At 39.4% G+C, this 24,875-nt stretch overlaps 1 protein-coding gene across 4 annotated transcripts in view; it reads right to left on the minus strand.

Annotated features, from left to right (window-relative positions):
• The window catches only part of RNF216 (ring finger protein 216), a 172,282-nt gene extending 151,425 nt beyond the window's left edge, over positions 1-20,857 (minus strand). For 3 of the 4 annotated variants that reach the window (XM_063090425.1, XM_063090424.1, XM_063090422.1), the window contains exons 1-2: positions 20,735-20,857; positions 6,377-6,512 (exon numbers count right to left, since the gene is read on the minus strand). In XM_063090425.1, coding sequence (XP_062946495.1) covers positions 6,377-6,467 — 91 coding nt within the window. In that variant the 5' untranslated portion in view covers positions 6,468-6,512; positions 20,735-20,857. Of the gene's footprint in view, positions 1-6,376; positions 6,513-20,679; positions 20,698-20,734 lie in introns of those variants that run through there. The other variant, XM_063090423.1, reaches the window with a different exon arrangement.
• Between the last annotated feature and the right edge of the window lie 4,018 nt (positions 20,858-24,875).

The raw sequence follows: 24,875 nt of genomic DNA on the forward strand, positions 1-24,875 counted from the left end.
GCCCCTCAGCAACGCAATCCATCCAATCCCCGAATGCCCTGTGCCCTCAGCAAACCTATCAGCTCTCTTCTAACCCTATAAAAGCAGATGTGCCCGCTGAATAAAAAAACCTTCTCCGGCGAGCTGCCTTGCGTTTGTGTCTCATCCTTTAACTGGTGCTGAATTTTATTCCTTTCAGAGGGCACATTATAGAGAATTTCCAGTTAAACATGGCAGAATGAGTTGATTATCACCATCCCCTGAAATCCCAGGAGAATGACAGTAAAGGAACTTTAAAAAAGTATAAACCTTTGAATACAAAAAGATGAGGAAGGAAGACGACAGCAGACCAGAGATTTCAACAAAATTCTGGAGAACAGCAGATTCATAAGTGGCGAGTGCTTTAGCAGAAGACTCAAAGCCACAGCCTGCAGAGTGGGGCAGCCAACCAGAACTGGCCTAATTCAGGATGCAGAATCTCAAAAAAGCTCAGAAACTGGTGGCATAGGATACCACTGAGGGCAGAAATAAGAGGTGATTCAAAGTCTGTATTGTGAGCAAAGGGATTTCCAGATTCTTCTATACCACACAGCCAGGTGACAAGCCACAGCCTACCCAGGCAGAAGACCAAGATGACTACAGATGTAGATCTCTTTGGATTTATCCTTCTTGGGAGTTCATTTAACTCTTGGATGTGCAGATTAACATTTTTCATCAAATTTAGGAAGTTTTCAGCTATTATTTTTTCAAATATTTTTTTCTGCCCTTTTCTCTTTTTCTTCTCTCTCCTTCTGGGACTTTCACTACATACCTTCAAGTTCACTGATTCTTCTGCTTGCTCAGATATGCTGTTTATCAGATCTCTGGTGAATTTTTCATTTTAGTTTATTGTGCTTTTTACCTCTAGAATTTCCTTTTTTTTAAAAAAAAATTTCTCTTTACTGATGTTCTTTATTTCATGCATCATTGTCAACATATACTTTGCTTTCCTTCTTTAAATGTGGTTTTCTTTAGTTCCTTGAGCATATTTATAACTGCTTTGAAATCTCTACTAAATCTAACATCTAAGTCCCCAAGAGACAGTTTCTATTGACTGCTTTTTACACCTGTGTATAGGTCAGACTTTCCCGTTTCTTTGTATGTTTCATAATTTTTTGTTGAAAACTATATTTAAGATAATTTATTTTAACAACTGATTCTGATCCCCTCCCCCTAGCATAAGTAGTTGTTGAGGGTTTTGTTTTCTGTTTGTGACTTGTGTGGACTCACTCTGTGGAGTGTTTCCCCACTGTTTGTGGGGATATCTTTGTTCAGGTCTTTTTTCTTTTTAAGCCTTGCTTCTTAGGGGTTACCCTTGGTCAGTATAAGCTTAGTTGGCAGGCTGCTTAGACCCGTGTGCCAGCAAGGCTTCCACTCTTTGCGAAAGGATCTGTGTAACTTGGAGAATGCCTTCAAAGTTCAGGCACACGATAAGTCTGTTCTGGCTTTTACTTTCTGTCTTTGTGAAACCTCATGTTCTGCCAGGGACAAGCAACTTGCTAGAGCCCTCTTAGGTCTCTCCTATGTGTGTATGTAACCTTGTGCGTGTGTTCAACCTTCCAGACCACCTAGGATATGTAGCAGTTTGCTTAAGCGCTCTTTGTCTCATTCCTTGGATCTCCCTGTTAAATTTCTGGCGGGTCTGCTGGTCTGTTGCTTGCCCTTTGTTATCCAGACCTCAGGCTAGCTAAAATGCTGGCCTTTTATGACTATTTGCCTCTAGGATTTCAATTGTTTTTGATGATGCCCTTGGGCATGGGACTCCCACTCTGCTCCAAATCATCAGCCTCTTTCACTACTAATCTTCCCAGCCTGCCCCACTGCTCAGATAGACTTCCCTACCATATGAAACAGATGGAACTGGGGAATGGTAAGGGAATGGGAGCAGCCCCACACTAAAACACCACAAACTTTCACTGTTCTTACCCAGATTCAGTATTTTCTTGAATAAGTGTTCTCAATAATTGTATGCCTTTGGTCAATTTCCAGTCTGAATGATGGTTTTGACAATTTTGTCTAATTTTATTATTGATTTTTGGGGATGATTTGCTGATCTCCTCACTCAGGCATTCCAGAAGACCCACCCCATGGAGGTTCACTCTAAGGAGATAATGAGAAAGAGAAGTTCTAGCCTCTGGTACACCAGGCACAGGGGTCAAGAAAGGAAAGGGGAGCCACTGAAAACAGCATAATGAATGATAAGACCCCAGCTGCCTTCTGCTATGTAGGTTTCCTGAATGTTTGTATACAATCTTAGATTCCATACACAGGAAATTGTAGATTTCTCTCTGGAAGAATGGGCCCAAGAAAATGACACATGACCTTAGGGGATCCAGAGAAAAAGTTGGTTTGAAATCTATTACATTACAGTGAAGTCCAATGGATAATACAAGATACCCCCCCAAACACACCACACATATATAAACATTTAAGTTTTCAATTAGCTATTAAAAATATACTTAAAATACTCAAGTGTAACAGAGCAAGGTCTACCAATCAAAGCATATATATAGCTGCATGAATTAATACAAAAGGCCCATATGTGTATAACCATCACAAGGTCAGGAAATATTTCTAGTACATTAGTAGCCTCCCTGTACCTTTCCCAATCACTACACTCTCCTTTCTCCCCAAAGGGAGGATTTCTAACTCCACCAACCAGTTTTGCTTGTTTTTCGGTATACACTCTTCTGTGTCTGGCTTTCTTGCAAATACGAGGGGTCTTCGAAAAGTTCATGGAAAGATTCGTACTATCTTTTAATTCTATTTTTCCACAAACTTTTTGAAGTACCCTCATAACATGTTTGAGATGCATCCATGTTGCATGTTGTTATATGTGATCTTTGCTGTATATAATTCACTACATGGCTATATCATAAATTACTCATTCTTCTGTTGATAGACATTTGGGTTGGTGCCAATTTGGGCTATTTTGGATAATGCTATTATGAGCATTTTTGTACATGTGTTTGGTGTACTCATTTCAGTTGTGTACATTCTAGTAGTGGAATTGCTGAGTCATAGGGTAAGCATATGTTCAGTCGTAGTAGATAATGCTAAACAAATTTCCACATTGTTTGTATTTATTTCCAATTTATATTCCCACCAGTAGTGTAGGATAGTATCTGTTACTTCATGCCCTTACTGGAACACCATTATGTTCTTTCATTGGTATATTATCTATAGCTTCTCTCATACTATAATGGTATAACTGAATGGTTGCGACAGAGACCGCACGGACCACAAGGCTAAAATGTTGACTATTTGGCTATTTAAGTTTGCTAAGCCCTGGTTTAGATTATTAATTTCCCAGCTTTACTTCTTAACATACACACCTTTAGGCCTACGTCGTCTTTAAAACATGACATTAGGTGCATGTTATAAGCATCAATAGGTTGTGTTTTTATTACCATGCAATTCAAAATATTTTCTAATTTATATTGTTTTCTTGTTTGAACCATAGGTTGTTCTGAAGTATATGACTATTTTTCACACATATATCTATTTTCTAATTATATTTCCTTAACTGCTTTATGGCTCAATTCCAGTGAGGGTAGAGAACATAATTTGTATGATTTCAATCCTCTGAAACTTAAAACTTGTTTTGTGGCTCAAAATATGGTCAATTTTAGTAAAAACATTGGGTGCAGTATTCCATATATGTCTATCATGTCAAGTTTGTTGAACATGTTCTTCTATATTCATACAAATGTTTGTGTGTGCTTACTCTCTCAGTTATTGAAGAAATGTGCTAAAATTTTCCATTATGACTGTCAAATTGTCCAATCCTTCTTTCAGTTTTGTCAATTTTGGCATTGTATATTTTTATATCATTGTACTAAGTGTATAGGAATTAGAACAATTTTATCTTTCCAGTGCACTCATCCTTTTATCATTATGATCTCTATATTAATACTTCTGGTCGGAGTTTCTACTTTTTCTGATATATATAGACATACCAGCTCCCTTTTTTTGGTTTTTTGCATTACGTATCTTTTTTCATTTGTATTTTCAAGATTTCTTTATTTTATCTTCATTTTTAAGCCTATTTCCACTGGGTATGGAATTCTAAATGAGTAGGTATAAGACTATTTAGCAACTCCAAAGGAATGAATTGTTGATACGTGCAACAACATGGATGAATCTCAAAAAAATTACATTGAACAAAAGAATTCTAATACAAAGAGTATACATTATATGGTTCCATGTAGATGAAATTGTATAGTGACAAAAAGCAGATCAGTGGTTTCCTTAGGCCTGGAGTGGGGTGAAGACTGACTGTAAAGAGGCACAAGAGAATCTTTAGGGTGACGGAAATATTCTAAATCATGATTGAGGTTGTGTATTCATTTGTCAAAACTCACTGATATACACTTTAAAAAAAACTACAGAGGATGGCATAAAAATTATTAATGCGGCTAATGAAAACAAAACAACACTACATGCCTATAAAAAATCCTCATGATGGGTGCAAAGTATACATACTTGTCTAACAGAAAAAATACCTCCAAAATCAATAATTTTCCAAAAGGAATTAGTTCTTAAAGAAACTGTTCAAGTACATTTAAGACCCAATTAAAAAACCACCACTATCACAACATTGAGATACATGTACAGAAAGTTTGGAAATGATCATATGTACAAGTTATAACTAAGATTTAAAACTTTCTGAATCACAATAAATTACGGCTACACTCAATACCACTTTAGAATACCCTACTAATAAAATCCTAAAAATCAATATTTCTTTTGTACTAATAATTTGCATGGCTTGGGCAATTTTTTTTCTTTTCTTTTTTTTTTTTTTTAAAAAGATGACCGGTAAGGGGATCTTAACCTTTGACTTGGTGTGGTCAGCACCACGCTCACCCAGTGAGCGAACCGGCCATCCCTATATGGGATCCAAACCCGTGGCCTTGGTGTTATCAGCACCACACTCTCTCGAGTGAGCCGCCCGGCGATTTTATTTTTCAAGATTCATTTGCTTAATAAAGTCTGCTCAATTTTAAATGTTCTGAAAGCCAAATATATACAATTAAGTCTCTGCTGGAAAAAAATCATCTTCATAAACACAAAATATTATTAACGGGAGAAAACAAAACCAGTACAACCTCTTCCATGGAATTTGCATTTGCAAAATAATGAATACATTAAGGATTATTTTGTTACTCATCAGCATGAATGTTTTTCTTTTAGCCCAAGTGTAAATGTTAGTTGGGATTTTTTGTGGGGTGGAGGGGAGCCTTGGAAACAGTTTTTTAGAGCTGATTTACGTGAAAACTGCTTTGTTCACCTCTAGCTAAGGCTGACTGGTGTACAGGTAAGTAATAACCTTACATCAAAATTTAAACTAATACCCAATTTAAACAGTAAATGATATTTTTAGTTCAACCATAGAAAAATATAAATAACTCTAACATTGATCAATTTTGGAAGGAGAAATTCATTCTAAGATTATTAGTAATAGAAGAAATCCAGGTAAAAGTGGTCAGTCATTTCTAATGGGTCCTGCCTCACATTGAATTAGAATTTGACAGGAAATTTCATATTCATTTAGGAATATTATAGAAATACAAGCACTCTTTCCCTTTATGAATCATTGAATTTCCCCAAAATCTAAACACTGTAAAACAAAACAAAACAAAAAAACATGTTCTAAAATTCCCCATGAGGCTAAGCCAGAATCTTCTGGCAAAAAAAGAAACTTAGCACTGTACAAGGACAAGAATGCTTTAGCAGCACCTATACAGGTAGGATATCCCTGATCCAAAATGCTCGGGACCAGAAGTGCTTTGGATTTCAGAGTTTTGGGGATTCTGGAATCCATATTTGCAGAATACATACTGCTTGAGCATCCCTAATCTGAAAATCCAAAATTCAAAATACTCCAATGAGCATTTCCTTTGAGCGTCTGCTGGCACTCCAAAATTTTTGGATTTTGAAGCATTTCGAATTTTGGACTTTTGAATTAGGGACTCAACCTGCAGTATTTTAGCTCATATAGGTCTAGAGGAGTGCTCCTTTGCAGTCACCATTCCTTCAAAAACAGAGAATTGACACTGTTCCCATAATCCCACCTCATAAGACACAATGACTGCACATTCATAGCTTCTTTGCTAGCTAATTAACAGCTTATTGATCTACTTGTGATAGATGAGTCAAACTTTATTCATGCCAGCAGGTACCATCATTTGACACAATTCTAATCTGACAAGTCCTTTTATGCCTGATGTTCTGAGGTCTAAAAATGAAATGTCTCTAGATTCTAAATGGTGCAAAATAGGTTCATTTCAAAGAAGATATGGCTGTTAATACTAAAGGAAAAAGCAAAGAGGAAAGGGAGAAAATGACAACTTACCTTGTCCCCGGTGGCAGTGAAAGTTGTTCAAATGAATTACCTCTTCACTGTTGTTTCCCTCTGCCATTTTCAAATGCAAACACACACACATGTGATTGCTAATATCTAAACATGGTCACCATCTGTGCCAAAGTGTCTGAAAAAGAAGAAAAGAGGAGCATTGAGAATACGGGAGTATCAAAACTCTTCCCACTTATCTGGTCAAGATAGCCATCGAAGCTAGACTCTGAGGCTGAGAAACAGACAGAAGTACTTGGGAGATGGACTCATATAGGAGTAACGGGGACCGAAAAAATCATGTCTATTAGAGGAGGAAAAATGGTGGATGTATTAACTGGTAAGTGGCATGAGGGAACCTTTTTGGGGTGAAGACATGTTCTATATATTGATTGTGGTGGTAGTCACTTGGGTATGTGCATTTGTCAAAACTCATTGAACTATATTCTAAAATGGATGGATTTTTACTTTAGTTATTTAGTAATAAAGTTTTTTAAGAATAGAACAGACTAGTATCCCCCCAAAAACCCACAAGACAGTACTGTAAAACCACTGCAATGGTTAAAATCTAAAATGGTACCTTTCTAAAGAACTGTTTCACAGATTTTAAAAGTTAAACATGAGGGCCGGCCCGTGGCTCACTTGGGAGAGTGTGATGCTGATAACACCAAGGCCACAGGTTTGGATCCCTATACAGGGTTGGCCAGTTAGCTCACTTGGGAGAGCATGGTGCTGACAACACCAAGTCAAAGGTTAAGATCCCCTTACCAGTCATCTTAAAAAAAAAAAAAAAAAAAAAAGTTAAATATGCATCTAGACCTATGTAAATACACATCTATGATCTAACAATCCACTCCTACGTATTTATCTAAGATAAAACTAAAAAATATATGCGGAGAAAGACTTATTCAAGAATGTCCACAGCCACTTTATTCATTATAGCCAAAATCCGGAAATATCCCAGGTTTCCATCAACAGAATAATGAACAATTGGTGTACACCTAAACAATGAAGACTACTGAACAATAAAAATAAATTAACTTAATATATGTAACATGGATGACTCTAGAGCCAAACGAGTATATAGTTAATAAAGAGTACATAGTTAATATTACATTATATGAAGTTCAAGAAGAGAAAAAATTAATTTATGATAACAGAAATCAAGGGTTACTCTGTGAAATGAGGGCTGTCTAGGAAAGGCATAAGGGAACTTTTTGGGGTGATAGAAATGTTCTACGGCTTGATGAAGTTGTGGATTACATGGGTGCCTGTATCAGTCAAAATGGATTAAACTATAGCCTTAATATCTGCTCATTTCATTGTATGTAAATTATACCTTCATAAAAAAGTGTTAAGGAGTAGTTAAGAGTCAGGGAAGATTGAAGGATTCTAACACAGGTCCGATAAGTTTTAGAAAAAGGACAGCAGGAATGATGTAAAATAATATTTTAAAAGATGATGGCTGATATTAGTTTTTAACACTTGAAAAAAACATAAATCTTGGCATAAAGTATACTATTGAGGACTAGTAAAAATACAACCACACCTAAATATTTCATAATGAAGAACATTAAAAGCATAGACAGTACCAGAGATAAAAACAACAATAAAAATCAACTCTTCATAAAAAGCAATTAATGCTAAAATAATGGAACATAATCTTCAAAGAGTTGAGAGAAAAATAATTGTCAACCTAGAGTACTATAATCAGTTAAATGATTATTCAAGGGTAAGGGCAGTATAAAACCATTTTTAGACACTGAAAAACTAAGAAAGTTTACCTCTCAGAAACACTCAAAGAGCTATTGAAAAATGAACTTAATTAAAAAGAAACATGAATTCAGAGGGAAAGGTAGTTCTCTAGAATAAACTGTGTCCCCCCCCCCCATTCATATGTTGAAGACCTAACCCCCAATGTGATGGTATAAGGAGATGGATCTTTGGAAAGTGATTAGATTTAGATGAGGTTATGGGGTAGAGGGCTCTACCCTCTGGTTAGCACCCTTAGGAGAAGAGACACCAGAGAACTTGCTCTTTCTCCCTACCTTGCGAGGACACAGAGAGAAGGCAGCTGTCTGCAAGTGAGGAGGAGACCTATCACCAGAAGCCCACCACGCTGTCATATTGATCTCAGACTTCTAGCCTCTAGAACTGAGAAAATAAATTCCTGCTTTAAAAGCCACCCAGTCTATGGTATTACTTAAATCAGGCTGGGATTACAGAAACAATGTATAGTATAGACAATGATGAAATAGGGTCTTAATTTTAGGTAACCAATGACCATGGCACAACAATTTAAAAAACTGTTTAAAAGGTGAAATTAATTCTATACAATTATAAGGTGTGTGTGTGTGTGTGTGTGTGTGTGTGTGTGTGTGTGTGTGTGTGTGTGTGTGTGTGTGTGTGTTGAGGGAGGGATATCCACCACATAACTGAATTATGATAATGTGTTTGGTCTCATTTGGGCTGATAACAGTGATAATTACAGATTACAAACTAAAATGAAAATGATACAGATGAGGCACTTTTCTGTGTACTTTACATGCATAACTCATCTAATGCTTGTACCAATACTAACCTTATTTTATAGAGACTTTTGTTCTGGCCATGACGAACTCATGTAGCTTGTATTAGACCAACCCTTTACACTTCAATATAAAACTCCTATAAAAGACCAAATATATAAAATAATTCTTTGAAGGCAGTAACGAAGTAACAAGCAGGATTTTGGAAGCTCTGACGCTTGAAAAATGAGAAGCACATGAAAACAGGGCACATTCATCCTGGATTTTTATCGCCCCTTAAGACATTTCCCAAATCACATGGGTGAGAAAATGGAGCCAAAGCATAAGCAGCAGTTTCAATTAGCTGAGGAATCAAAGGTCAGAGTCTTGGGCTGCCAAAATAGCTGAGATTTAAGGGACAAAATCCCAGCAAGGAGGAATCCATAGAGAAAGAAGTCCCTCAAAATATGAATAATAATATCCCCCCCCCCCCCCCCCCGCCACATTGTTGGCCCATGCTGCCTATAATAATTCTGGAGAAGAGAGGCTTAACAAGCTGAGCAGAGATCTCAGCAATCACATATAGTTGAGGAGAGAGGCTGGAGATTGGCCCCAAACAAAGTGAAGGGGCCTTCGTAAACACTCAAAAGGTTTCATTTGAGATCCTAGGAGAAGAGCCAAGACTTAAGGGTTAAGAGCAAAATGAAAACAGACCTACAAAAGCCTAAAACCAAACATTGACGGGATCAAGATAATTTGCCAGTAGTCTCTGCCCACCTAAAAAAACTTAAACCACAATGAAGAAAGCTCATTTGGAGTCTCTACAATTTTTCACCTATAATGTCCAGGCTCTGATTAAAAACAAAACAAAACAAAAATCACAAGACCATGCAAAACCAAACCAAAACACATACACACAACTAAAAGGAACAACAACAACAAAAGTACAAGGGAAAAACCAGAAACAGAAATCAACTCACATGTGATTCATATACTGACTGGGGTCATATACTGACAGGAACACAAAAATGACTATGTACCAAAAAACAGAGGGAAAGATAAATAATTTAAAAGAGAATATCAAAAACACTGAAATTTATAAACAGCATCCTGGACACAGCAGAAAAAAGCACTAGTGAACTAGAAGACGGGTCAAGAGAAAATATCTAAATAGAAGTAAACAAAAAGGAGTGGAAAACATAAAAAGAGTATGAGAAACACAGTCAAAACTTATAAAATATGTATATAATTGGAGTCCCAGAAAGAGAAGATAAGAGAGAAAAAAGAAAAACGAAAGAAGGAAGGAAGGGGGGGTGAGGAAGGGAAGGAGGAGAGAGGCAATATTTGAAGAGATAATAGCAAACTTGTCAAAACTGATATAAGACATCAGCCCATACACCCTAAAAGTTTTGAGAGCCCCAAGAAGAATAAATACAAAGAAAACCACACTTAGGCATATCATATTCAAATGGCTTGAAACCAAGACAAGGAGATCATTTTGAAAGCAAGGAAAGGAAAAAAGATACATTACTTTCAAAGGAACAGTTAAGAGTAAAGACTACTTTTCAACAGGAACTATGGCAGTTACTCAACATTGGTATGGCATTTTTAAAGGGTAATAATGGCAGAAGCATAATCATTGAACCTCCCAAATTCTCACATAAAAACAGAAAAAATTCTAAGGACAACAGTTACAAAAAAACTAGATAAGAAGGAATCTCGACAAACTTTAAAATACAAGAAAGTGAAGACAAACCACCAAGGTCCACAAGATCTCTGAAGTATCAATGTTTGTGCCTCAGAAAGCACAGGGTACTGTTTGGACCTAAGAACAAGGTAAACCTCAAATAACCAAGAGGTATTCACTGGAAAGCAAGCAAGCCAATCTGAGAAAGCAGCTAATACTCAGAAGGAGTTCTGCTAGATTTAATAGTGGTCCAATTCAAAAGTGCAAGGAGTCCCTGTCACATCTAAAAGAAATACAGTAGTCTAGGGTCTATAGTTTTAAAACTGATCAACCAGGGCTCCCTTGCAGGACAGGCCCCTACAATTGGAAAATGCTAGCAATACAATTAAGTAAGAAACAACACAGGTAAAGCAAAGAGAAGGTAGGTCCAGATGAAAGTGTAGAACAGAGCAAAGAAATTCCAAAAAGCAAGTGCTATATTTTGGGACACCGCATGAAGAGGGAACACTGTGAAGTTAGAAAAAACAATCTAAACTATAGTGCCTTCTTCTTCTTTTTCCAATTGTAACACAGTTGACTGTACATATCTGTGGAGTACAGAGTTGAATATCAATACCTGTGTGCAATATGTGATGCTCAACCAGAATAATTAGTATATTCGACATTACACAATGTAATAGATTTTCACAGCCCTTTACCAATTCCTCTTACCCCCCCCCGAAACTTCAGTTCTGTTCTTTCCTTTTGAAAGTTCAAAATATTATTGTGATTTTTTACTGCGTTTTCTTTTTCCTATTTTTTTTTTTTTTTTTAGCTCCCACTCATGAGTGAGGACATGTGTTATTTCTCTTCTGTGCCTGGCTTATTTCACTTAACATGATTTTACAGCCCCTTCTAAATGTTCAAGAAAACTAATTTCATTAAAAATAAGCAAAGAGAGGGCCGAGCCCGTGGCGCACTCGGGAGCGCGGCGACGCTCCCGCCGCGGGTTTGGATCCTATATGGGAATGGCCAGTGCACTCACTGGCTGAGTGCCGGTCACGAAAAAGACAAAATAAATAAATAAATAAATAAATAAATAAGCAAAGAGGGGCCAGCCCGTGGCTCACTTGGGAGAGTGTGGTGCTGACAACACCAAGTCAAGAATTAAGATCCCCTTACCGGTCATCTTTAAAAAAAAAACAAAAATAAAAATAAATAAATAAAAATAAGCAAAGAAAAGAATTATGGCAAATCTCATACAGTTATATATAAAAAAAAATCAGACAACTCAAAGGAAAAATGGGGCAAAAGACTTCAATTCATAATGGCTGAGTATCTTGAGGAATCCCAAAAGACCAGTAAGTAAATGAGCAAGTGTCCAGCATTATGAAACACCACAAGGAAATTCTGTGTCCCTGAGAATCAAAATTCTTAGTGTAGAAAAAATAATTACACTTAAATACAGAAATAAGTAAAAACCCTAACCTAAATTTGAATTATAAATTAGTATTAACTCAAAAAATACTTTAGTTCTGTCTTAAAAAAAAAAAGCCTAAAAGCAACGATCTGCTTGTAGCAATGAACACCCACAGTACCTAGATTATAGTCTTGAAATATTTCCCATCAAAAGAAACCAGGGCTTTTTGTACAAATTACTAATTCCAGGTCCATGGCAGGAACTATACAGAAAGAGCCTGGAGCATCTTATCATATCAGATATCAAAGCAGGTACCAAAGACTACTTTGCAAATCTGGGTCCTATGAGAACTAGAAATAAAGTCCTGAATAAGTTCCTATTGGCCTAAACTAGGACATTTTGAGTTTGAATAAGGATAATTATTGATATAGCATAAAACTCTTAAGAAAATGTATAAATGAAAGAGTTTATGTTGCTGTTTTTTTTTAAAGGTCATCTTCAGAGGATGATGGGTAAGATATATTACCTTTAAAACTGGTAAGCAAAGGCAAAGAATCAGGCGTTTCCTTTCCTTTCCTATATGAACTATGTCATTGGGTAACCAAATAGACAAGGAATGGTTTCTTTATAAAAGTATCCTAATATAAATGAAGAAAATTTCAATTAAAATGTCATCATTTTGCCACCCTCAATAAATTACTGGATCTAGACCCCGAATATCACCAGCTGCTAATATCACAGAGACAAGACGTTAAGTGCCACGTGAGGAAAGAACACTACCTAATCTTGCCAAAGGTACTGAATCTAAGTCTGGTCAAGGAACTGGACCCAGCAGCCAAGTTTTAGAACAGAAGCTAGAGGAAAATCTTATTCTTTGGTATTTAATGGGGGAGAGGTAATCAGGGAAAATGTCTAAAATGGCTCTTTGATAATTTTTATTGATAATTTGTTTAAACATGTATTTAGACCCTGGGAACTATAGATTAAACGGTTCAGATTCAACAACAGATAAATTGTAAGGAAAAGAAAGAAATGGAAGAGGAAACTCAGGTGATTTAAAGACATATACTATTTTTTAAATGGGTGAGATTAAAGTATAGTGTCTAGGGATATACTCTTTGGATGATAAAACCATAAACACAAGAAAAGATTATAAAAGTCAGACTAATTGTTAATTTTAGGGAAGGAGTTATAATCAGGATAGGACACATGGAGGAGACTTGAAAAAGGCTGGCTATTTCTTGGGGGAAGGTCTATTTCTCGATGGGTGGTACGTATAATTCATTAAGCTATACATTTGTTTTGTGTGGTTTTCTATATTAGTGTTTTATTTATTTATTAGTGTTTTATTTTTTAAAGGGTAAAAAAAAAAAAAAATCCCACAAGGTATTACCCATAGAATTGCTAAGTCTGGAAATTGAATATACCTAATTATTAAGGATTTAGTACAATGGGAACTTTCATATACTGTTGGTGGAGAGTAAGTTGGTGTACCACAACTGGGCAAAAAAAAGCTTGACACATTGATTGTAGTGGAAGAAATAAATACCCTAAGACCCAACAAGTCCACTGTTAGGAATGTATTTCCCACGTACAAGAATGCTCACAGCATCATTATTTGTAATAGCCATAATGAAATGAACACACACTGTGGTATGTTCATACAATTAAAACCTATACAGCAATAAAAATCAAGCAATTACAGCCACACACAACATGGATGATCTTAAAACAACGGTTGAGTGAATGAATCCAGACATAAAAGAATAAATACTAATTACTCCATTTATATAAAGTTTAGGCAGAGGCAGGGTTGTACTTAGTTGTTTAGGATGAAACTTCTTTGTGTGGGCTGTGTTTCACAATGGAAGTTAAGGGGGAAAAGCCATTATAAGAAAAAGAATAAAAAAGTGGTTGCCTCTGAGGAACAGTAGTTGGGGGTCAGCGGAACTCATTTAATTGAGTCCTGTACGGTTTGATTTTTTAACCATTTTCTTACTCTAATGAAAAGTAGAGGAATGAAAATCAATAAATAAGAATCAAAGAGAGCCAATTATAACTGCTATGAGGCCTTTTAGTTTCAAGATCCTACTATAACCTACCCAGTCACTCAATCCTTTTCTTCCTCTCTGAGAAAATCTGTTTTCTTTGCTTTCCTGGGAGAAACAATGTGCTTCAGAGGAAGTAAGCCCCAGACTCTAGCTTCACATTATACGATGTCTACAAAGAGCTAACAGTCAAATATCAGCATTCTCCCAACTGATAGAATACAAAGTTGTATATATATCAAAACTATATTAACAGAACTTTCTGGTATCTATCACCGAACAAAGATATCTCAATTTTTAAAAATTACAAATCTAGGCCAGCCAGTTAGCTCAGTTAGTTAGAACGTGGTGCTGATAACACCAAGGTCAAGGGTTTGGATCCCCGTCTAGGCCAGCTGCCAAACAAAACAAAACAAAACAAATAAATTACAAATCCAAGCATAAGTTTGGGTTTCTCACTTGAAATAATGATACTGGTATTATTTTAAAATAGTACAGTACAAAGGAAAGAATTCTGGTATCAAATGTGAACTGCATGTAATCAAGTACTTTACTTTTCTTTCAGGTAAGATTTATAAAAAGTATTTTGAACACTAATTCCAAAGGCCAAATTTCTTATTTTTTCTTTTACCACTAGCTTCCTTCAATTTTACACTGAAAATCAAAAGGAAATGTGATTCATTTTATATCTTATTTAGTTAGAATGTCAAGCTTATAGGTAAGCAGATAACTAGTGGTGCTTTAAAAGATCCCTTATCAATGGCACATCAGCGCCCCCAACTTATGGCAAAGAAAAGGAGTCTGATGATGGAATTTCTACTCCTGACCAGAAGCAGGTATCTGCATCAGATCATTTAACTCCCTGACAGTTGGTCCCCTCGTCTGGGCTTCAGATCAGACTGCCTAGGTTTGATTTTTTTTCTTTTTTGACAGCTGGCCGAACCCTTGACCTTGGTGTTACAGGTTGCGCTCTAACCAACTGAGCCAACTGGCCAGGCTAGGTTTGAAATCTGGTTCACCACTTAGTGAATCAGTGGCTGACTCACTAAATGGTGATCAGTGAAAATGAGTTACACATATTGTAAGTGTTTAGCATAGTGCCTGGCACAGCAAATGTGACATTACTATTACCGTAATTACTACTATTACCTGTGAAATGGAAATAGCTACTCTAACCCTGTAAGGCTATGCTGAAGATTAAATAAAGTGTAAGAGCCACTTTGTATATGGTAAATGACATCAAAATAGGAACTTTGTTAAGTACACAGTAAGTGCAGTGTCTATTAACAAGAGCTAATAATACAGCCAAAACTGGGAGGTGGGGGGAGGACTTTATTTTTCCCTTCCAAGTTACTTTTCACTAGCATAACTGTTCACAGTAAAACTTTTACTTCCTGCTATAAGAAACTTCATTTTCCCTCTGCAAGTAGCAAGCTATACATGTCTGTTTGCTTCTTGATCAGACAGCTGAAGAAAAGTTAAACAAAAGTGGAGCCCAGAAATAGGAAATGTCACCCAAGAAAGAATATTTCAGTTCCTGCCTCTCCGCTTTCTTACAAAAATTATCATTTAAGTACATTCATGACTATATCGTCAAATATGAGGGTACATTAAAAAGTTCATATAGAAAGATTCATATTCTCTCAACTCTATTTTTACACAAACTTTTTGACATAACCTCATATATGGATTAATGCTTTCAAATTAGAACCCCAAATCAGCATTTCCTCATCTCATTACTCTGTGCAGAACCCTATATAGTACTACTACATTGTAAAATTTCAAGAAAATTAGATGACAGTTCTATGTTCTCTTCCACCTCCTATAACTGTCTAAATGATCAACACATGATCACATTTTAATTTTCTGTTTTCTCCAAATGCTCTTGATATGTCTTGTTCGTAGATACACTTCCAGTGCCTAGCAGAGTTGCTGAATGAATGAATGAGTGGCTCCAAAACCACCTTCCTCTGTCAAAGACAGGAACTGTTCATCACAGACATATAAACAGTCAGTTAACATGGCCTAAGTGACAACAATAAGTTTATTACAATTTTCTTCAGTTATCAAGTACTGCTCATTATAGAAAATCAGGAAAACAAAGGAAATCAGGAAAAAAAGTTCCCATGGTTCTCTCATCCAATTTTCTAGTTTTCAAAATTGCATCTTCACTTTCTCCTGACCAGAGTGTTTGAGTTTGTTTTTAACAAATCATTTTTTTCTCATTCTTCTATTTGTGTTCCTTCTCCACTTTTTCTTCCGAATGTTCCTAAAATAATACTGCATGATCCTGGGGTTTTGTAGTGTCCTCACTTTCCAGGATAATTTCCATAAATACGTCTGTCACTTCTGCAACACTGATTTTGGGGTAATAAAAGACTTTCAATTTGACTTCCCAATAGGCAAAGCTGAGCTGGGCACAAGCTGGCACCAGACATGCCCATGTCATACCAAGCCCCCACAACACCTCTTCCTAGCACATTTTTTAAGTGTCTATAAATGATTATTGCTTCTCATTCAAATACTAGTTGCTCATCTTAACCATTCTTTGGATATCCATCCTTTGTAAGCCTGTAATAATATGAGTATTTAATCAATATTAAATCAACACACCTGAAGTTAATAATAGTTTTCTCTAAGTAATAAGTTTAAGGTAGTCATGTTTTTTGCTTCTTTATATTTTCTCATTTTTCTACATTAACGGGTATTACAGTAGTCCCCCTTATCCACAGTTTTGCTTTCCACGGTTTCAGTTACTCACTCAACTGCAGTCTCAAAATATTAAATGGAAAACTCCAGAAATAAACAATTCAGAAGTTTTAAATTGCATGCCGTTCTGAGTAGATGATGAAATCTCTTGCAGGACGTGATGAATCATCTTTGTCCAGAGTATTCATGCTATAGATGCTCCTCGTCTGTTAGTCATTCAGTAGCCATTTTGGATATCAGATCCATTGCTGTGGTATCATTGTGCCCCCATGTTCAAGTAACCCTTATTTTACTTAATAATGTCCCCAAAGTGCAAGAGTAGTGATGCTGGTGTATTATTATTGTCCTATTATTAGTTATTGTCGATCTCTTATTGTGCCTAATTTATAAATTAAACTTTATCACAAGTACACATGATTAGGAAAAAACATAGTACAGTATTTGGCACTGTTTGCAGTTTCAGGCACCCACTAGAGGTCTTGGAATTTATTCCCTGTGGATAAGGGGGAAACTACTATATTTACATTAACATTTTAGGTTAAAAATACATTGAAAGAATCCAGCAAATATTTATTGTGGGCTTGCCATGTGGGTGTAAATAATTTGTTATGCATCATGGGGAATACATACAAAGAAAATCCTAAATGGATCTTGCCTTAAAGAACTTGGAGTCCAACTAGCGAAAGAAAATACACACACAATTAAATATATTATAAAGTATAAAGTCACTACTTCAATAAAGATACTATTCCAGTTGGGGGAAGAGAGGTAGTCAGGGAAAGCTTAGCCATATTCAAACTAAACTGAGTGCTGTACCAGATCTGGGCTTAGCTTTTCAGAGGACAGCAGCTCTCAGCTAGGGCTTCTGGGGCCTTGAGTCACCAAGTAAGTAGGAGAGGCCACATGGGAAGTGCTGACACTACATGGAAAAAAAGGGCCAGCTGAACCCAGCCTTTCAGCAGTATCTGACAAAGAATGTCAGTGGAGAAGCCATCTTGGAAATAAATCCTTCAGCCCCGGCCACCTAGGTTGACAGCATTGTGGACCAGAAAAAAACGGTACAGGTGAGCCCTCAATCCCCTAACTCACAAAACTATCAACAAATAAAACTGTTGCATTAAGCCACTGTTTTGGGATGGTTTGTTATGCATCAATAGATAAGTGAAACAGCTCAAATTTTATTTTCTAGCCAATGGGAAGCAATGCAATGAGAGTTGTGCTTTAGGAAAATCAACCTAGCTGCAATGTGTAAGACATCCTGTAGAAGACATCTAGTGCCTGCAAACTCAGGAAACAAGAGCCAGTGAAGTCTGAACTAGAGATAGTAGTATGTAGGGGAAGGGAAAAAATACGAGACACTGACTGCACAGTTAGATTCAATGGGAATTTTGTATGCAACCTGCCATCAGGGCAAAAGGAAGAAAGGAGTCAAAGTTGACCTAGATGTTCAGATTAGGTGAGGACAGGATGTTATTGCTATTAAGGAAGAACAAGGCAGACAATGAGTTCAGAATAAGGAAACACAATGTGTGTTAATTTTAATGCGCACACAAAACGGAATAACTAACGTAAAATAACATTCACAATTACAGATAAAATTATGCAAACGGTCTGGAGTTTAAGTAGAGTTTAAGAGCTCTAAAAATCCTGTTAGAGTGTCTTTCCACAATTCGAAAGGTTTTAAACCAAAAATTAAATTCAAAATCCTCAGTGGATGAGCTAAAGGGTTCAACATAAAACATTAAGATTTTCCTCAACCATGAACTGAAAACTGGTTTAGAAACTGGGACAGATAAGCACATCCTCATCCAAAGGGGTAAAAAAATCAATGTTTTCAATGATCTTTTTACAACTGAATCTTCTATGAACTCGTGACACACTGCTCCTTTTATCCCAAGTACTGCCATAAAGGCTCCAACCCCTGACATATTTTCACATTGAACTGAGAGATTTTTTTTTTTTTAAACCACAGATTTCATTATAGTAGAACCAAAATCCTTATCATGGCTTATAAGACGCTGCACCACCTGATCCTTGCTGATATAGCTAGCCTTACCTCATACCTCTTCCCCTCACTCCCATTCTGTAGTGACAATGGCTCAGTTCCTTAAACAGGCCATGCTCCTTCCTTCCACTTCAGGTTCTTCTCTCTAGCTGGATTACTCTTTTTTATTACCTCTCTTGGACCAAATTAACTCCATTAACGTTCACTCTCGCAGAACAAAACTTTTCCTGACTATCCCCTATATATCCCTCCATCCCACATTCATTTACACAACATCCCCCACTTCTTCAAAGTACTTACCACATTTAGGAAACAATGTTTAATATAGGTCTCCTCTGCTAAAACTTAAGTTCCACGAAGGCAGGACAATGCATCTTATTCACTCTCATGGTCCCAGTACATAGCATGCTGCCAGGCACAAAGTAGATGCTCCAGAAGTACTTTCTGAATAAGTAGCATTCACAGGTATAGTAGGATAATTAGGGGCATGAACTCTGAAACCAAACTAAGTTCAAGTCCTAGCTCTGACACTTACAAGCTTTGTGCCCAGGTAAGCTACTTTTCAGCACCTCAGTTTCTTCTCTTTTAAAATAAGTAACATAATTCAGAGCATTAAAAGAGTTAATATATGGAAAATGCTAGCACGTAGTTAACTTCATGCGTTTTGTTCTAGTAGTATTAACAACAGTGTAGATAAAATGATGACACCGTCAGATGTGAGTTAGTTATGATGTCTATAAAGACCCAGGGTATAGTAAACACATTGCACAGTCGTTCATACTGTATTTTGCAAACACAGGCTCTCTCAACTATCCTATTTCATAAACTTTCAGTCTCCCTGACTCATATCTCAACTTTATTAGATTTCTCTACAGGGGCTTCAAGGATTCTTTTATTAGCTGCTGCACGTTCAGGATAAAAACCTAAGGCCTCTAACGAGGTTTTTACAGCGGGGTCCAAATTCTGCCCCCAGGGCTCACCAGCCATTTCCTCAAATTCACCACCACTCCCTAACCCCCAGCCACAATAAATTATGGATACAAAACCCAAAGCCAAAGGCAGGCCATTTCTTAGCTGTCTTATCAGACAAACTTATTAAACTGAGATGTGTCATAAAATCCTCCGGGTCCTCTAGTCCTTTCTCCCAGCACGATCAAAGTACCCAGGACGACGGCTAACAAGGCACTTATGACAACGTAGAAGTGATTTACAGGGCCCCTGGAGGATGTCTATGGGAATCCTGGCCCTAGAACTGCAACTGTAGGCACTCAGTAAGGTGAGTTACAGGCCTGAAGTTTCCCGAAGTTTCAGATCGTCGGTCAACCCAGTACAAGGGTCACCGCACAGGTGGGCACATCGGCCTCGTTCCCTGCACAGCGCCCAAGCACATGCGAGGTGCTGCAGGAACATCAGCTGGGCTAGCACTCTCCGCGCTGCAGAAGGGTTCTTACATTCGCGCTGTGTCCTCACGAGTGCCAGGCGTCAGTCACCAACTTTCGCGGAAACACACCCCCTCCTGAACAGATGGGAAAAGGTTGGAAACGGCCTCCCGTCACCCGTTCCGGGCGAGGGTTGAAGTTCAAAGTCAGTCCACTTCCCTCCGCTTTCTCCAGGCCGCGGTTGGGTGAACGGACACCGCCTTCCACGGCGGCTTCGGACCCGGGAGAGGGAAGCGAAGGCCACCGGGGGAAGCTCAGTCTTTCGGGGCGGTCGCCCTCGCGCAGGAGGCCGAGGGACCGGCCCGCGAAAACTTCCCCAAACGGCGGGAGGGGGTCGCCAGGCACCTTTGTCCCTCCCGCCTTACCGCCGGACCGCCGCACGGGGCTCGGCGGTGCCCAGCGCGGCCCCCGGGCCCGCCCTGGCCTCGGCCCGCGCCCCTCACGGTCCCCTCACGGCCCGGCCCCCGCCCCCACCCGCGGGACTTAATGGACGCGCCGAGCGGAAAAATCACCTCGCCTCACAGGGCCTGCCGAGGCGCCCAGGCGCGCTCCGCGGCCGACACTTACTCGCCACTCAACTCGCCGGCTGACGAGGCGGGCTCAGCCGCGGCGTTTACGCACAGCAGCCGCAGCAAACAGCTCAGTCGCCGCCGCCGCGGAGGCCGCCGCCGCGCTCCTTCCGGCCCTGCCGCGGCGTCACCTCGCGCCTGCGCACAGCGCCCCCTCCCGACTAATGACAGGAAGAACCATAGAGGCACGCTGGGTGCTGGGGAGAAGGTACCTGGGGAGGGAGACCATAGAGAGACTTCAAGCCGCTCCTCCATCCCGGCTCACGGCCTGCGAAGTCTTGATTCCCCCACTAGGCGTGAGAACATAAGGAACTGAAACTCCCTTGACCCCACAAGGTGTCACTATCTCCCTAGAGTTGAAAGGGGTGGAGGAGGGGATGTGACATAGAAATCTACTGCATAGAGATCAGGGAAAGCGGTTCCTGAGGAGCAAACATTTGAGCAGAAAACTGAATGAAGTGAGGGAGTGAGCCCTGGTGACCACCCGGAGGAAGAACACTTCAAGAAAGGACAAAGGCCCTTAGATAAGAATAGGCCTGGAATGTTTGAAAAATAGCAAGAATAGGGTGGCTAAGCGGAAGAGTGGTAGCGAACGGGGTTGGCAAGGTGGCAGGAAGCCAAATCATAGTCTTAATAAGGAATTTGGATTTTATTCTAAGTGTGATGGAAACTACTGGAGAGTGGGGAGCCGGGGCGTGAGTTGATCTGCTTATGTTTCCCAAAGATCATTCTTGTGACTGATGTCGGAGGTTGGGTAAGGGTAGTTGGCCTCAACCCACCCAGTCCTCTTACCAGGTTCTTGACTCTGCCGCAGGAAAGAATTCAAGGGCAGAGTCAGAGCAGACAATGAGAACAAGTTTAATATAACAGATAAGAAGTACAGATTCCACAGAGAGAGGTCTGCATAGCTCCACAGACGGAGCAGGGCCCATACCAAGTCTAACAAAAGTAAGTTCAGTACAGACATCAAAGTCTAACACAAAAGTAAGAAAAGCATACTTATAATTCAGTACAAAGTGCAGGCTGTCTCAGGAGAATGAGCAGCCAATAGCTGAGAGCAAGTTTGATATTAAGTACACATACCTCTGCCAGTAAGGGTCAGGTCACCTCCAGGAAAGTGAGTATAACTCCTGCTTCCGCTGGGATTCGGCTTTTATAGTTTCTCCATCTAATGAATATTCAATTAAGGGGGTGGCTCCCAGTCGCGTAACGTTTAGTCTTGCACATGCTCAGTTAGTCTTTTCCTGGAGCATGTTCATTGGTCAGACCCTATCACATGCCCCAGACATATTAAAGAATGTTCTGTGCTCTCTACCAAGCATGCCCAGTCACTAGATTTGCATAAGCCAGCCCCTTGTGGTCTCATTTTCCCTGTGCTGGTGCTAAAAGTAGGTCTAACTGAATACTGTAGCTTTTCTCTAGGGGACCAATAGGAGGGGCCTGAGACTTTGGGAAATGGCTTGTAACCCAAAGGCATGTCCGGTTACCCCAACCCAGGGAAACTGAGCTCCTGCTATATCACGGCTGGAGAGGTAAATAGTAGAGGCTCTACAGAAAGGTAGGAGTACACAAAAGCAGGAAAGCCAGTTAGGAGGTTATTGCAAAAGCATAAATGATAAACAAGGGTAACTTGGACTAACATGGTCAGGGAGGAGGTGGTAAGAAATGGTCAGATTAGAATTTTTTTTTTTTTGGTGGCTGATGGTATGCGGATGTGAACCTTTGACCTTGGTGTTATCAACACCACACTTTAACCGAGTGAACTAACCCGCCAGCCCTAGGGATTTTTTAAAAAAGACAACAGAGAGGATTTGCATGTGGATTGGATGTAGGGTGAGAAAGAAAGGCATCAAGGATGACTACTTGGCTTTTGGCTTGTGCACCTTGGAGAATGGCGGTTGTGTTCACAAAGATGGTGAAAATAGGGGAGGGACAGACTGCGTTCAGGGTAGGGAGAAGTGCATGTATTTTGGACATGTTAAATTACCAACTAGATCTTCGAATAGAGATGTCAAATAAGCAATTAGATATATGAGTCTATAGTTTAAGGAGGACAGGAGGACTCAGAGGCCAGGGATTTAAATTGGGAGTCACTAACATATAGGTAATATATAAAGCTATGTCACTGGCTATACTTATATCTTGAGAATGAGTGTAGATAGGGGACAGCGGAGGGTCAAGTCCAGGGTCTGGGAGGGAAGTACTGAGAAGGAGGAGAAAAACCAGAAGAGTGTGGTATCCAGAGGCCAAGGAAAGAAAGTATTCTGAGGAGAAGGGAATGAGCAGTGCTCATATGCTGCTCAGAGTCTTAGTACTATGGAATTTAGTCTCAGGAACAAGAACGAGGGACATTAGCTGAGAGTGAGGTCAGGGAGAGGGTCTTGGAGGTTTGCGGAGGAAAGGGTGGAGGGTGAAATGACTAAGAAGACTGTTGTCGGCTTGCTGGACCTGGGGCTTTGTGATTATAAATTTAAAGTGAGGCCAGGCAGCAAGGACGTGGGTCTTTCTCCAGCCACCTGCTCAGATGCAGAGGAGGGAGCTGGAGAGAGGGAGGGGTCAGAAAGAGATGCTTGAAATTGAGATTTTGGAGATGGTGCAGATGTTGGTAATGTCTGGGGCGTGGTTATGAGTGGGTGGCTGAGCTCCAGGAGAAGTCAAGATCATTGCAGGGGACAGACCAAGAAACTAAGCCACCTGGGTGTGGATGGATCATCTAAGATGTTAAATCATCAGTATAGATTGTCAGAAATGGGGACGGGGCAATAAGACAGGTTCTAAAATCGTCAGTGAATGAGAGGGACTGACCAGTAAGCCAGCAGGTAGCTGCATGAGAGGAAGGTAGTGTAGTTTAATGGCTCATGCTTCCGAGGACTCAGTTAATTGTCATTGTTGTTGTTTTTGTTTGGTTTTGTTTTAAGGACGGTGGGAGGAATAATAGTCTGGATGTGGCAATGAATGCCCCTTCTCTAGGACAGTGGAATGTGCCTTGGTGGGGAAGCGGGGAGAAAAGGACCACTACTGAGAGGGTCACAGGGAGGCAGTGTCCTGGGGGAATAGCCATGTTTCAATGAAGCAATAAGATAAAGTGCTTTTTAGAGAAGAGGGTAAGGATAGAGGGATTTTACTGATGATAGACCACGAGTTCCAGAGGGCACAGTATATGGAAGATTTTGGAGAGTGGACAAGAGTGAGAGTTTAATATAGAGACTTAACTGGGAATGAGATCCTGGGATAACCTGGAAGGTGAAACAAAGGCATTGGGCCTGATGGGCTTATCCTCCATGGTGGAGAATCACTTTCGATGTAGCCACCTTCTTGGGACCATTCTCATAAGCAATTTGTAAGGCTGAGGCAGACAGTATTGGGGGGCGGGGCTTGAGGATCTTAGCAGGAATGCAAGGATCTTTCTGGACCCCTGAATCCTGCCATGGTTGGTGTCAAATCCAGGGGAGGTATGATCACGTGACCTCTCTGAGTCTGGATTCTTCATTTGTAAAATGGGTTTTTTTCATATTTTCTATTGCCCAGTTGCATTAGTCCATTTTTGTGTTGCTATAATAGAATACCTGAAACTGGGTAATTTATAAGGAAAAGAGTTTTGTTTGGCTTATGATTCTGGGATGGCTGCGTCTGGTGTGGGCCTCAGGCTACTTCTAGTCATAGCAGAAACCAGTCAGGCCTCCGAAAGGTACAACATCACTTTGCAAGAGGAAGAGAGAGAGAGAGAGGGGCTGTGCCAGGGTCCTTTAAACAACCAGCTCTTGTGGGAATTAATAGAGCAGGAACACACCCCCGCTCCCAAGGAGGGCATTCATCCATTCATGAGGGATCCACCCCCATGACCCGAATAGCTCCCAACATCGCCACATTGGGGATCAGATTTTGACATGAGCTTTGGGGGGACAACACATTCAAACTCTATCACCGGTATTCTTGCAAAGATGAAATGGGACCATGTGTGAATTGAGAAGCTCTCATAGCAGTTATTTGTCAAGATGTTGGTGATGTGTTAAACATTCTGTGAACCATAAAGACAGTCTATCTCTGCATATCTCCGAATGAGGGCAAGAGGGAGCCACTCACCTCCTTCCAGGTTGCTTGGAATCATTCTATTTATCTTTGAAGCCTCAGGCAGATGG

Source organism: Cynocephalus volans, chromosome 3, assembly GCF_027409185.1.
Source record: "Cynocephalus volans isolate mCynVol1 chromosome 3, mCynVol1.pri, whole genome shotgun sequence".
In the NCBI taxonomy this organism is placed as follows: domain Eukaryota; kingdom Metazoa; phylum Chordata; class Mammalia; order Dermoptera; family Cynocephalidae; genus Cynocephalus; species Cynocephalus volans.